The following is a 16,061-nucleotide window of genomic DNA, read 5'->3' as shown; positions in this document are numbered from 1 at the left end:
ATATGTCTAAGCCGAGAGAGTCTTTCAAAGCTTTGCATGAAGTAATCCAAAAGCAAATCACTCAGAAAAATGACTCAAAGGTTAAGCTGGATCAACTTTACAAAGTTAGATTTGAACCTTCGGCATTGGTCATAGAAGAGGTCAAAAGTGTTGTGCAAAATTATGTTGATACTTTGGCAGCATCAAGCTCACAACAACCTATGTCTACATCAACCAACCTACAAATCCAAAACTTGCAAGCTCAATTCTCAACTCTACGGTCTTCCAATGAATCTCTGTCAAATCAAGTCTCCACATTGACATCTTTGGTGCACAGTCAATGGCAAGGTATAAAGTCCCTAGTAGACTCCCACAAATACCTTCAAATTCAAAATTATGTCTCTCTTGGAGCTATTATGGGAGCTTTAAATATTCCTCTTACAGCACTACCGGAAGCCGTTAGACCTGTACTTCCTGATCCTCTCATCTTGCATGCTACAAAGACTATGATGGAGATAGAATCTAGACTAAAAAAATCAAAATCAAATCCTAGCCAAAGCCACTCTATTCAAATTACTCAAGATGTCAGTAAAGGTAGACTCCAAAAGGCTGTAGATGGACCGTGTCAAGACAAGGAGTTCAATGAGTTATTTACTGTACTGAGAGTCTCTCTTCATAACAACTACATCACTTATAAAAGATCTTGGGTAAGGAACATCAACTTTCTGAGGGTGGTGTCGGTGATGAATGGAAATTTCATATAGAAAAGGATAGTAGCCAATGTCAATGACTGTGGTGTAGATAGGTGTCTACAGGTGTCTCTCTCAAATATTCAATCCAAGAGAGCATCTGAGCTAGATGTCATCATTGAAAAAGTCAATCAAGTGATTCTGGAGGATACTCAATTGCGTATAGAACTCAAAAATGCATAGATGGCTGCTTTTCCTGAAGCCTATCTTTATCCAAGCAAGGGGTGGCATATATCTGTTCTACTACCAGGAAATACAAACACTTCACAATGCCTAAACATTGTGTTATGGGCAATCTAAGACTGATCATGATATTGGAAACTGATCTGAAGACTAAGAAGAAAAAGACAGCTGAAGATGAAGAAGTAATAAGGATTTTGGAAAGGTACTTGCAGAAACCAAGTTGCAAAAAACTCAAATCAATATCAAAGATGACTTGGATGATGATGAGCAGAAGAATGATGAGCAAAAACCTTCTGGCTCAAATCCAAGTCAATCTACCAAGAAAACTGGCAGCAAGGTTGATGAAAAGAAGAAGGATAATAGAAATAAGGGAGATGATAGTAAGAGAAGGAGGAAGGGAGGAGAAAAAGGAATAAAGAAAAATGTAAAGCAAATCCAAATTCCACAAACTCAAACCAACCAATATAGCTAATCAAACACTTAAACAATCACATCCTCTAAGCCTAAATTTCTCTCCAAACAAGCTGCCAATTCTCTATTCAAATACCAAACACATCCAACCAAATCTCTTTGAAGAAAATCACAAACCTGCCTTCATTCAAACCGCCAACCAAAACTCATTATAAGACTGTTAGAAGAAAAATAAAGGAGATGCAAGCTAATGATGGAGTTATCTGGAACTGCTTTAACCAAACTGACTTTATACCAATCTCAATGAGCATAACAATGATGATCCTCACTAGAAATTAGCTGAGAAGATAGTTAGAGTTTGGGTTATCTCACTGGGAGAAGTCAGAATTTACTACCAGAATGGCTCCTTCATTTTTCTAAGTAGAGAAGTTATGGAAAAATTTTCAACCCCAGAACTGAAGAGGTTGATAACTTTAATGAAGGAAATGATACAAGCACAAGAATGTGGAAGTCTGTGATGTCTGAGAGGTTGAGAGAAAGGGATGAAAGGCATGCTAGATTGAAAGCTGAAAGAGAAGAAAGGGAGAAGCAATATGCCAGGTAAATTGAAATATTTGAACAAAGATCAAATGAGCTCAAGGCTAGGGGGTTGAGTAGAGTATCAAAAGATGGAAATTTTCTTAATATCAATATGGGTAGATTCTCAAGATTCAGGGTCAACTACCTCAATAATTACTCATTAGAAGAATGGCTCAAACTAGTGGAAGCCTTAAGAGGGATAGAAATAATAGAAGAACTTCATGTGCTTGTAGATCTAAAGGACTTCATTAGGAAAGAACCTGGTTATGAGAAATTCCCCCGATGGATGTAATTTTGAATTGTTGTAATTGATCCTTGTATAAAAAATGTAATTCTTATTTTAATCTGTCAGTTTATTGTATTTGATTTTAGCTTGGGTTTAGTCTTGCTATCAAGCATGAATTTGTAAAAATAAATCTTCTCACAAATTGGGGGAGATCGTTGTGCAAGATATTCCTGTACTATAACAAGACTAAGTCATATTGATAATATGTTGAGAACTCGAGACATCGATAAGTCATTTTACTTATCGACATGTCACTTCTCTACAAGAACAAAAAGAGATCTCGACATGCCTTCTCAAATTCAGAATACAGACAAGTTCAAGATTCAAGAGTATTAGTCAACAAACAATTCTTTCATTGAACTGAAAAGTATACAAAAGAAGTTTAAAGGATACAAGATGAAGGGCCAATATTCACTGGACAAAAGGTGGTCACAAACCTGCAAAATTTTGCACAGATATGCTAACACCAGAAAAGGAAAATAGACAAGGTTGCTTTCGAATGTGGTTTGGTACATTTTAGTGCAAGTTTTGTAAAATCGTGTTGTTGTTGTATAAAGCATGCACGAGTCCTTAGATTAGTGGTAATAAACAGATCTAGATTTTATTGTATTCTATCAAGGAAAAAGCTGAGTTCTTAATTTATAAGAACCCAAAATTTGGAGTAAGATAAACTTAATTAATACAATTAAGTGAGTTTTTGATTTTGTGTGTTTGTGTTATTTATGCTTACTTTAATATCTCTATAAATTGCTAATTGCTTTGTTCACTAAAATCCAAACAAGTTTTAAACGCCAAAATAATTCAAGAAACACATTCACCCCCCCCCCTCTGTGTTATATTCTTAGCATTCAATATCTAACAAATATAGTAACCATCTTTCTTAAATCTATTCACCTGTAAAATTATTTTCACTATAATAAAATAAAATGAGTAGCCACCACATCAAAGGTTACTCTTGCTAGTTACTACTCTCAACTGTAATATACTCACAGAGTCAGAGTAACTTAACTCCTCTAAAATATTTTTCTTAGGGACCATTTAATCCATTTTTGCTTACTAAAAGTAAGTCCAATGCATAGCTATATTTAGTCATATAGCTATAATATAGGATCAAACTAAAAAAGTAGTCCTTATAGTGTCGTTTACTTAGAAGCCTATAGCTCTAATGTAGGGTGAGAGCTCGGGCTTGGAATCGGAAAATCACGAATGATAATATTTTGAAGTCGGTTTAGAGTTATGTCTTCACAATCTGGTTACTCCATATATTGTTTAGTTATTAACTTTATGTTAATTCTAAAGTCCATGTCAGGATTTCAAGAATTAAGAGACTTCAAAAATTTAACATATACATAGCATCATGAGATGGAATCAAGAGACTTCAAGTTCTCCATTATTGAGGTAAGACGATTGCGTAAAATTACAATACAAGAAAAATGACCATTTACTACCAGTATTTTGGTAAGAAATGGTCCAAATCTGGTAGGAAAAGGGGTCATTCCTATCAACGGGCTTGGTGGGGAATGCTCAGGTCAGAATTGCTTCTTGATAGGAACTGGTGCTTGTATCTCGAATGGCCCCCACTTTCCAAGTGGCTTGGTCGACCACATCACCTTCCATATCAGCTGCCACATCATACAAATTGGGGTCAGGTTAATGAGTTGGCATGTGGGACGCATCCATGTGTCTTTCCACGTGTCCTGTCACGTGGCAATAGACATAGAAAATACCATTTTTCTACCATAATTGGTAGGCTTTGAGTGAGTATTTTCCTACCATAATTGGTAGGTTTTGATTGACGAATGGTAGATTTTTTGTCATAAGGCATGAATATGAGTATGTCCTACCAATTATTTCCTACCACTGTTTAGCTTGAATGTGGTAGGAAATGGCTTGAATGTGGTAGGAAATGTTGGATATTTTATTTTTAAAAGAACTGTTTCATTGATATCAATGTAGAACAATTTGTACATAAATTAATATCTAAATCATAAGAACACAGCCATCATCAAAATTGAAAAATTCATCATAAACCACAATCCGGACATATCACCATTATAACGTGAAAAAAATTACATCTCCATGCTAATTGCTTAGTAGAAATATTAATTCATTACAAAAATTAATAGATGTTTCAAAAGTATAGACTAATCATCTTCAAGTTCTCATCATTGTTTAATCATTTGCCTTCATTCGTTGTAATTTCTTCATTATCATTGTTGAATCATTTTCTTACATTCTTTGTGATTTTTCCATTTTCATCTTTGCTATTTTCATTTCCTTGGTCTTGAGTGAATAAAATAAACATAAAAAGAGTAAATAAATGTTAGAAGTCATTAACACACATGAATAATTGATATATGTAGTAAGAAACAAAGACGTAATTACATAAACAAATCAAGATTAAAAATATATCAAAAACATTGAAATGCATTCATCATATATAGGACATGGCTAAAATGAAGAAGATGAAGATATTTACCAAAAGAAAAAAAGATGGAGAAATTGTGAAATGAAATTTTGGTGGAGTAGATGAATTTGAAAGTAAAAAAGAGGAAGATAATGGTTTATAGGTTCAAGTCACCTATTTCCTACAAATATTAGTATGTTATGGGTTCTGGCACAATTTTTAAGTTTTTGGGTTTAATTTTGGCATTGTGTTTAAAATTTTCATTTGTGGTTTTGGCTCCACATTTCAAGTTTTTTGTGAAATTAAGATTCATTTCCTACCAATATTGACAGGTTTTGAATCTGGCGAAAATTTTGAAATTTTGGTTTTGACTCCATATTTGAAATTCTTAGTTTTGACTCTATATTTGAAAATTTTGTGAAACTAAAGTTCATTTCCTACCAATATTTGTAGGTTTTAAGTTGTGATAGGGAAGAAAATAAGGTCTGGGTATGTAATTAATGTTGCATTAATCATATCAGAATTGGGCCAACAGCTAGGCCCATTCGAGAAGGTCCAAAACCCTGAATATTAATTAATTTTGTAATTAATTAATAAGGGATAAGTCAGCTGAGAAGATGAGTCCTAGTGGAGAAATAAATCCTTGTAGATTGGCCTCCAAGGAACCTGGTGGGATAAGGAATCAACTTCCTACCTCTTAGGACTCCAAAGTCCATTCTAATTATGAGACTTGCCCACCAAGTCTCTTAACCCAAGTCCAATTCAAGGACTCCCAACATCTATATAAGGGGACTCACCCCACCAATCAGAACTACGTTTTGGACAAGAGCTCCATACGTCATAAAGTCGTGAAGGCATCCTACAAGCCACGAGGCCATTACCCGGAACGACGTTTTAGACTTAGTCCTGGAAGGACATGAAAGTCACTATGTCCTTGGTGAGCCCTCGCCGCCATAGCCCCGAGGGCAAGTATCACCAAGAACTACATTTTTTGGCTTGATTCTCTTGATTACAGAGATACGTAGGCATCTCGTAAAGGCAGATTTAAGCTACGAAACACGAGTGCAGCCATTAAAGGCCTTGAGCTCCTGAACCTTAGCAATAAATATAGCAGTTAATATATTCTAGTTTTTAATCCATAACATTTGGCGTCGTCTGTGGGAAACACAACAACAACCATGGCGAGAACACGGAGGACAATAAGAGCTCTGGAGGAAGGAACACCATCGGGGACAACCCAGGTGATTTCGTCAACCGTGGAAATACCCCCTCACTCAACTTATGCACCTACCCAAGGGGAAGCCCAGATAGGGGCAACTCAACCTCAGCCACAAGGGACGATTCCCCCGGCTACTCAAGGAAGTGGACATGCTGGACGAAGTGAAGCACGAGGGCAATCGCCCCCTTATATACGAGGTTTGGCTCCTATCCCCGGAGATCGGGAATTTTCTGGTCCTTACACTGAGAGAGACTCCGAATCTTCAGATGATGAAGTGGCCCCAAGAAGGAGGCGTCCTGGCAAAGAGCCGATGGCCGATGGAAGACAACGCCCTCAAAGCACCCTAGGGACGAATCCCCAAGAAGTGTAGGAAAGGATCAGGGCTCATGAGGCTGAGATCCAAAGGCTGATGTAATATCCTAAGTCATTTGATTGAATAATATAATAAAGTACTCTTATTATATTATTTAAGTTGTTTAAATAATAATAATACTTAGTATAAAATTTTATTTTAATCTTGAGTGTTGGTTTGCTTCTTTGATCGAAGCTCCCATAAAATTTAACTATAAGTCAAGCCCGAAATTAATCAAGGGCCAAAGAAAAGGAATGAAAGGGAGAGAAACGCGGAAAGATTGAGAGGAATGAGAATTGAGGGTTTGGCGCCCAAGGAAGAAAAGATGAAAATTTTGAACTAATTCAAAGAACCATCATGTGTTAGCCCCGAGCTTAGCATGTTATGCAGAGCTAATGTGTTATGCTAAGCTAATGTGTGCATATATAGAGAAGTAAGGGAACCTTCACTTTAATCCCCTCGATGTGGGACAAGTGAACTTAGTTCAATGAAATAACAAGTGTTCCAATTGCACAAAATATGATTCTAAAAATTTCTTGCACCTACTTATATAGAGAAGGTTAGATGCCTAGTTTCACCCCATTTCTATGTGTGACTAAATAACATCATGTTTTAAACATCCAAACATTTTAGTGCCTTGTATTTTTCTTGCATTTTAAAATTTTGAACTAATTTTCCTTGCATTAATAATGCTCCAAATATTTTATATTTTTCGGCTATAAAGAGCCCCAAATATATAAGTTGATATGATTTCAATACTTTGAACCCCATAATCTTAAATAGAATTGAGAGGTGGTTCTTTTCAAAACTCTCTCGATGTGGGATAAATTTGAACTTGTCTCTAAACTATAACTCAAAACGACACTATTGTGTGAGTTATATAGAGTTATAGTAAGTCTTATAAGCATAATCTAGTCAATGTGGGACTAAATTGGACTAGATAACTAGTTCAGATCAAACTCAAAATCTAGTAATCTTGATAAAAAGAATTTTTTAGCTTATTTAAGGATTTCGACTTATAGAAGCCAAGTAAAAATCCTTTTAACACTTGTTAAAAATAAATAATTTGCTACCCCGTCCTTTATATAGGAGAAGAGTGTAGCCTTGTGTCTATTCATTCTCAATATGGGAACCAAGAATGTTAAGACTTAACTAAGGCTTGTGTTGCCCAAGCCTTGCTTTTATAGATGAGGGAAGTGAGTCTCTTCAAAACATAGGCAATGTGGGACTTGGGATGTAAGAGCATATGAGAGTGTCATAGTCCCACATTGGAAAGAAAATAGAAGATAAACTAGAATAAATTGGGAAGTCTTTAGCATATTTGTTGCCAAGGTGCAAGTGAACTTGTGTGCACCTTGCCTTGAGCAAGATTCAAGTGTGTGCATGGGGGTTGCCTTGGGAGTTACTTGTCCGTTTTTGCGACTTGTTTTGGAAAATGGAAAATTTATTTTTTAAACTTGTCAAATTGAGTACCACATCGAAAAAGAAAAGAAGTAGTAAAGTTTCACTACCTATAAGATAATGAAGTGAGTTATTTATAAAGAGGGAGGAAGAAACTAAAAGAAAAGCTCCTTAGTTGGTAAGTCTTCCTACGCCCTCATCCATTATCATTTTTATAGGTAATTTGTATTAGTTAAATTAAGTAAATATTAGAATTTACTTAGTAAGATTTAGATTTTTATTTATTAATAAAATCATGTTACTGAGAATTGTGAATGACGTTGTCAGGGTACTAAGTCAAGAATAAAGGGACTTGAGACTCGAGAAAGAAATTGTTTTAGAAGTTGTATTAAAAGCGATTTAAGGTAAGTATATACTGTACTATTTCACTGTATTTCACTTTTGATGTTTTGATTCTTATATGATGATTGATTTGATCGGGCTGATAACTCACTGATGGAAAATGAGTATTCTTGCACTGATACTTGATGAACTGATGATGATACTTCCTTTTTGGAAGTAAGCTAAACCAATTGTTTAGCTGGCCGGGATCCCAACTTGATGAATTGATGAACTTGTCGTGCTTGAATACTCAGTTTTAATCTTGTGAGAACTATATGATGAATTTTTGTTGATTGTAGTAACTTTCATGTCTCTTTATTCGAATATTTGTTTGATGAACTTTGATTTCTTGGATAAACCTCAGTTGAATTCTACTATATATGCTTACTGAGCTTTCTAAGCTCACTCGTTTATGTCACTAACTTCCACAGGAAAGAACTTTGGAGAAGGATGTTTGGGAAAGGATAAGTATGTGATGAACTAAGGCTTAATAGATGATGAACGCGTATAGTATCTTAATGAATAATGCTTGTGTAATAGACTTTTGATTGTATCGTGAACTTTGGTTGTAATACTTGGAATACTGTAAGAATTATATATTATTATTTAAGTTTAAGGTTGTGTAAGCAAATATTGAGTGAATTGGTTTGGTTTGGTTTGGCGTTCCCGGGTTCGGGTTTCTGAGGTCATCCCGGGGTCCGGGGCGTCACAGGTGGCATCAGAGCTAAGGTTTAGAAATAGGATGAATATAGGATTTCGAAACGCGGGTATTCCAATTGTAGGCCTAACGTATGTGTAGAAAATGCGTAGTCGTAATTCTTGAACATGGTCAATATAAGGTGTATGACGTGTGTATGACGTGTTTAGTACTCGATCGATCGTTATTATGACGTACATCATGATGTGTGCGGCATATATTCCGAATGAAGTAGGATTAATATTATATGTTGAATTATAGGAGAAGATGGCTGATGGAAATTCTGATGGGACTGGATCTAGTGTACAAATTAGCCCTGAGATGTTGTTGATTTTTGGAGAAATGAAGAATATGTTTAAGAGCCTAATGGAGGGGCGAACAACTGCGGATACTCCCGAAATAAATGGGGAACGTGTTGAAAATATGGAAAAAGAAGGCGAGAATAAGCGAAGGTGTACATACAAGGCTTTTAAGGATGCAGATCCCCCAATTTTTAAAGGAGAATTGGATCCACATGTTGCGAATGTTTGGATTAAAGAAATGGAGAAAGTAATAGAGATATCGGAATGTTCAGAGGAGCAAAAGGTAAAATTTGCAACACACTCATTAAGGGGGGAAGCTGTATTTTGGTGGGATACGGTTAAACAGACTGAGGATTGTTCTAAAATGGGTTGGACAAGGTTTAAGGAATTGTTCTTTGATAAATATTTTCCTACCTGTATGAAGAATGAGATGGAGATGAAGTTTCTAGGACTAAAGCAAGAAGGAATGTCTGTGTCGGAGTATCTTTCAAGATTCTTGGAACTTTCCAGGTTTGCTCCTCATCAGGTTGATACTGAAGCCAGAAAATGTCAGAGATTTCAAGAAGGGCTGAAACCCCAAATTAGAGAGAAGGTGTCCTTGTTGGAGTTGGAACAATTTGATAAGTTGGTTGGGAAGGCGAGGATTGCAGAAAGGGACTATGAAGTTCGCACTCAATTCTTTAACAATAAGAAACGAGGAAGAGAAATAGAATTGAGTGTTAACTCAGGATTTAAGAAGGACAACAAGAAACTACATATAAGGAAGAAGGAGAGTTTTCGGGGAAGTGATAAGAGGATCATTGCATCTGAGTGTAAGAAATGTGGACTGAAACATGGTGGTGATATTTGTTATCGAGCTGATGGGCTGTGTTACAATTGTGGAGAAAAGGGACATATAGCTTCTCAATGTCCCAAGCCTAAAGTGATTTCTTGCTACAGTTGCGGACAACCAGGTCATTTATCAAGGGATTGCCCACAAAAAGGAGTCAGGCAAGAAGTGGAAACTAAAGGAAATAGGACTTCTACAGCAAGACCTTTTCAACAATCAGCACCTAGGGCAGTGGCACGAACCTATGCAATGACAACTCAGGATGCCAAAAAATCTCAAGATGTTGTGTCAGGTACGCTTCAACTTTGTGCTCAAGATGTTCATGTGTTGTTTGATTCAGGGTCAACCCATTCTTTTATGGATACAAAATATGTGGATAAGTTAAATGTACCTGTGCAAAATCTAGATAATGGATTTCTGGTTAAACTTCCAAACGGTAGAAATTTGTTCGTAGATAAAATTTATCGAGATTGTCCCTTAATGATTGGTGAACAAACCTTCTTGGTGGATTTATTACCGTTAGAACTGAGGGACTTTGGAGTGATTCTGGGAATGGATTGGTTGTCGAAGCATAGGGCGAATCTAAATTGTTATAAGAAGCGAATATGTTTAACCGGCTCGAACAAAAAGAAAGTATATTTCAAGGGAGATAGTGTAGAAAAACCCAGTGTTATGATATCAATTTTAAAGGCTTGTAAGATGCTAAGAAAAGGTTGTGAAGGTTTTCTAGCATATGTGGTAGGGAATGAAGGAATTAAAAATAAAGTCGAGGATACACCTGTAGTTAGAGAGTTTTTAGATGTCTTTCCCGAAGAGTTACCGAATTTGCCCCCTGAAAGAGAAGTTGAGTTTGGGATTGAATTGATTCTGGATGCCCAACCAGTATCGAAAGCACCATATAGAATGGCACCGACAGAATTAGCGGAACTTAAGATACAATTACAAGAGTTGTTGGATAAAAAGTTTATTAGACCAAGTGTTTCTTCTTGGGGAGCACCAGTGTTGTTTGTAAAAAAGAAGGATGGCTCTCTAAGATTATGTATTGATTATAGAGAGCTAAATAAGTTGACGGTAAAGAATAAATATCCGCTACCATGAATAGATGATCTTTTTGATCAATTGCAAGGAGCCACTTACTTTTCGAAGATTGATTTGCGCTCAGGTTATCATCAGTTGAGAGTAAAGAAAGAAAACATTCCATTGACGGCATTTAGGACTCGATATGGTCATTATGAATTTGTAGTGATGCCATTTGGGGTGACAAATGCACCGGCAGTATTTATGGATTTGATGAATCGAGTATTTAGGAATTATCTGGATAAGTTTGTAATTGTGTTTATCGATGATATTCTTATTTACTCGAGAACTGAGGAAGAACATGAGGAACATTTGAGGATGGTGTTACAAACTTTGAGAAAAGAACAGTTGTATGCTAAATTTTCAAAATGTGAGTTTTGGTTAAGAAGAGTAAGTTTTCTAGGACATGTAGTTTCGGAAGAAGGAATTTCAGTTGATTCTTCAAAGATTGAAGTAATTATGAATTGGGAGAGACCAAAGACGGTGACAGAAATTCGAAGTTTCTTAGGGTTGGCCGGATATTATAGAAAGTTTGTTCAAAATTTCTCTAAGATAGTGGGACCGTTAACGAATCTTACAAGAAAGGAAGTTAAGTTTGTTTGGTCGGAAGAATGTGAGCAAAGTTTTGATGAATTAAAGAAAAGACTAACGTCTACCCCGGTACTTGGATTACCAGATGGAACTGAAGACTTTGTGATTTATAGTGATGCATCAAGAAAAGGTTTGGGGTGTGTACTAATGCAACGCGGTAAGGTAATTGCTTATGCATCTCGACAATTAAGAAACCATGAGAAGAACTACCCCACCCACGACCTGGAATTGGCTGCAGTAGTTTTCGCTCTTAAGATTTGGAGACATTACTTGTATGGGGAAAAGTGCAAAATTTATACTGATCATCAGAGCTTAAAGTATATTTTCTCACAGAAGGATTTAAATATGAGACAGAGAAGATGGTTTGAGTTGTTGAAAGATTATGATTGTGAAATTTTATATCACCCCGGTAAGGCAAATATTGTGGCTGATGCATTAAGTAGGAAACAAGTAGGGAATTGTTCGAGCATTAAAGTGGAATCCATAAATTATAAGGAATTGGAAACATTTAGGATTGAATTTGTTAAGAAAGGAGAGGAAGAGAGTTTAGTGTATCAAATCGAGGTTAGACCCATCTTGTTAGAAAAGATAAAGGAAAGTCAGAGACAAGATGAATGCTTAAAGGAGATTTGGAATAATTCAAATTCAGAATTAGGTAAAAAGGATTTTAGGAAAGGTAATGATGAAATCGTTAGATTTCGGGATCGAATATGTGTGTCGTCTGATGTAGAAATTAAGAAAGAAATTATGTCTAACGCTCATTCATCACCTTTTTCGGTACATCCTGGATCTACGAAGATGTATAAGGACTTGAAAGAACATTTTTGGTGGCCTAAGATGAAGAGAGAAATTGCGGAGTATGTAGAAAGGTGTTTAATTTGTCAACAAGTAAAAGCAGAACATCAAAGGCCTGGGGGATTATTACAGTCTTTACCTGTCCCTGAGTGGAAATGGGAGCACATAACGATGGATTTTGTACTTGGTTTGCCAAAGTCACAAAAAGGAAATGATGTCATCTGGGTTATTGTGGATAGACTGACGAAGAGTGCACATTTTTTGGGAATTTCAGAATCATCACCATTAGAGAAATTAGCAAAATTGTATATGCGGGAAATAGTGAGATTGCATGGAGTACCTGTTTCAATTGTATCTGACAGAGATCCTAGATTTACGTCTAGGTTTTGGAATAGTTTTCAAGAAGAGATGGGTACTAAGTTAAGTATGAGCACGGCGTTTCATCCTCAGACTGATGGGCAATCAGAACGCACAATTCAAGTTTTGGAAGACATGTTAAGAGCTTGTGTATTGGATTTTAAAGGAAGTTGGGAAGAACATTTACCTTTAGTAGAATTTGCATACAACAACAGTTTTCAAGCAACAATTGGAATGGCTCCATACGAGGCTCTTTATGGACGTCGATGCAGAACGCCGTTATATTGGGATGAAGTTGGAAAACGAAAATTTTTAGGGCCTGAGTTAATTCGTGTAACTACCGAGAAAGTCAAGTTGATTCAACAGAGAATTTTGACGGCTCAAAGCAGACAAAAGAGTTATGCAGACAAGGATCGTCGAGAGGTGATGTTTAAGGAAGGAGACTTTGTATTTCTTAAGATTTCTCCTTGGAAGGGCATTATGAGATTCGGGAAGAAAGGAAAGTTAAGTCCACGTTATATTGGACCATTTGAGATTCTTAGACGGATTGGAGAAGTAGCATACGAATTAGCATTACCACCGAGTTTAGGGCATATTCATAACGTTTTTCATGTGTCATATCTGAGGAAGTATATTCCGGATCCATCGCATATTATAGATTATGAACCAATAGAGATTCAGGAAAATATGCAGTATGAAGAACTACCAGTTGAAATAGTCGATCGTCGTGAGCAAAAATTGAGAAACAAGGTTATATCTCTCGTAAAGGTGATTTGGCGAAATCATGAGATAGAGGAAGCAACTTGGGAACCCAAAGAGATGATGAGAGCAAAGTATCCTCACTTATTTCTTAAGTCAAGTACGAATTAACTTTTGAATTTCGAGGGCGAAATTCTATTAAGGGGGAAAGAATGTAATATCCTAAGTCATTTGATTGAATAATATAATAAAGTACTCTTATTATATTATTTAAGTTGTTTAAATAATAATAATACTTAGTATAAATTTTTATTTTAATCTTGAGTGTTGGTTTGCTTCTTTGATCGAAGCTCCCATAAAATTTAACTATAAGTCAAGCCCGAAATTAATCAAGGGCCAAAGAAAAGGAATGAAAGGGAGAGAAACGCGGAAAGATTGAGAGGAATGAGAATTGAGGGTTTGGGGCCCAAGGAAGAAAAGATGAAAATTTTGAACTAATTCAAAGAGACATCATGTGTTAGCCCCGAGCTTAGCATGTTATGCAGAGCTAATGTGTTATGCTAAGCTAATGTGTGCATATATAGAGAAGTAAGGGAACCTTCACTTTAATCCCCTCGATGTGGGACAAGTAAACTTAGTTCAATGAAATAACAAGTGTTCCAAGTGCACAAAATATGATTCTAAAAATTTCTTGCACCTACTTATATAGAGAAGGTTAGATGCCTAGTTTCACCCCATTTCTATGTGGGACTAAATAACATCATGTTTTAAACATCCAAACATTTTACTGCCTTGTATTTTTCTTGCATTTTAAAATTTTGAACTAATTTTCCTTGCATTAATAATGCTCCAAATATTTTATATTTTTCGGCTATAAAGAGCCCCAAATATATAAGTTGATATGATTTCAATACTTTGAACCCCATAATCTTAAATAGAATTGAGAGGTGGTTCTTTTCAAAACTCTCTCGATGTGGGATAAATTTGAACTTGTCTCTAAACTATAACTCAAAACGACACTATTGTGTGAGTTATATAGAGTTATAGTAAGTCTTATAAGCATAATCTAGTCAATGTGGGACTAAATTGGACTAGATAACTAGTTCAGATCAAACTCAAAATCTAGTAATCTTGATAAAAAGAATTTTTTAGCTTATTTAAGGATTTCGACTTATAGAAGCCAAGTAAAAATCCTTTTAACACTTGTTAAAAATAAATAATTTGCTACCCCGTCCTTTATATAGGAGAAGAGTGTAGCCTTGTGTCTATTCATTCTCAATATGGGAACCAAGAATGTTAAGACTTAACTAAGGCTTGTGTTGCCCAAGCCTTGCTTTTATAGATGAGGGAAGTGAGTCTCTTCAAAACATAGGCAATGTGGGACTTGGGATGTAAGAGCATATGAGAGTGTCATAGTCCCACATTGGAAAGAAAATAGAAGATAAACTAGAATAAATTGGGAAGTCTTTAGCATATTTGTTGCCAAGGTGCAAGTGAACTTGTGTGCACCTTGCCTTGAGCAAGATTCAAGTGTGTGCATGGGGGTTGCCTTGGGAGTTACTTGTCCGTTTTTGCGACTTGTTTTGGAAAATGGAAAATTTATTTTTTAAACTTGTCAAATTGAGTACCACATCGAAAAAGAAAAGAAGTAGTAAAGTTTCACTACCTATAAGATAATGAAGTGAGTTATTTATAAAGAGGGAGGAAGAAACTAAAAGAAAAGCTCCTTAGTTGGTAAGTCTTCCTACGCCCTCATCCATTATCATTTTTATAGGTAATTTGTATTAGTTAAATTAAGTAAATATTAGAATTTACTTAGTAAGATTTAGATTTTTATTTATTAATAAAATCATGTTACTGAGAATTGTGAATGACGTTGTTAGGGTACTAAGTCAAGAATAAAGGGACTTGAGACTCGAGAAAGAAATTGTTTTAGAAGTTGTATTAAAAGCGATTTAAGGTAAGTATATACTGTACTATTTCACTGTATTTCACTGTTGATGTTTTGATTCTTATATGATGATTGATTTGATCGGGCTGATAACTCACTGATGGAAAATGAGTATTCTTGCACTGATACTTGATGAACTGATGATGATACTTCCTTTTTGGAAGTAAGCTAAACCAATTGTTTAGCTGGCCGGGATCCCAACTTGATGAATTGATGAACTTGTCGTGCTTGAATACTCAGTTTTAATCTTGTGAGAACTATATGATGATTTTTTGTTGATTGTAGTAACTTTCATGTCTCTTTATTCGAATATTTGTTTGATGAACTTTGATTTCTTGGATAAACTTCAGTTGAATTCTACTATATATGCTTACTGAGCTTTCTAAGCTCACTCGTTTATGTCACTAACTTCCACAGGAAAGAACTTTGGAGAAGGATGTTCGGGAAAGGATAAGTATGTGAGGAACTAAGGCTTAATAGATGATGAACGCGTATAGTATCTTAATGAATAATGCTTGTGTAATAGACTTTTGATTGTATCGTGAACTTTGGTTGTAATACTTGGAATACTGTAAGAATTATATATTATTATTTAAGTTTAAGGTTGTGTAAGCAAATATTGAGTGAATTGGTTTGGTTTGGTTTGGCGTTCCCGGGTTCGGGTTTCTGAGGTCATCCCGGGGTCCGGGGCGTCACAGCTGAGGCGCAATTTGGAAGCGCACCAGACCACCAGACTCCAGATACCCTCTAGGGGGAGAAATCCTCCTCCTGTCATAGACCTGGATGGTCCGATACGGAGAAGGGTTGTTGTCCCAA

At 35.9% G+C, this 16,061-nt stretch overlaps 1 protein-coding gene and 1 long non-coding RNA gene across 2 annotated transcripts; both read left to right on the top strand.

Annotated features, from left to right (window-relative positions):
• The first annotated feature begins 8,911 nt into the window (after nt 1-8,911).
• LOC141680954 (uncharacterized) lies at nt 8,912-10,873 on the top strand. Its single transcript, XM_074487027.1, has one exon. It carries the CDS (start codon nt 8,912-8,914, stop codon nt 10,871-10,873), a length of 1,962 nt encoding a protein of 653 aa, XP_074343128.1.
• Nucleotides 10,874-15,005: 4,132 nt separating this feature from the next.
• Nucleotides 15,006-15,709, top strand: LOC141677233 (uncharacterized). The gene is made up of 3 exons (XR_012557364.1): nt 15,006-15,028; nt 15,178-15,254; nt 15,663-15,709. It is a non-coding gene; the product is annotated as an uncharacterized LOC141677233 (long non-coding RNA).
• Nucleotides 15,710-16,061: the final 352 nt, after the last annotated feature.

This window comes from Apium graveolens, chromosome 8, assembly GCF_009905375.1.
Source record: "Apium graveolens cultivar Ventura chromosome 8, ASM990537v1, whole genome shotgun sequence".
In the NCBI taxonomy this organism is placed as follows: domain Eukaryota; kingdom Viridiplantae; phylum Streptophyta; class Magnoliopsida; order Apiales; family Apiaceae; genus Apium; species Apium graveolens.
The sequence above is the reverse complement of the archived record's forward strand: the minus strand, read 5'-3'. Positions and strand labels throughout refer to the sequence as shown.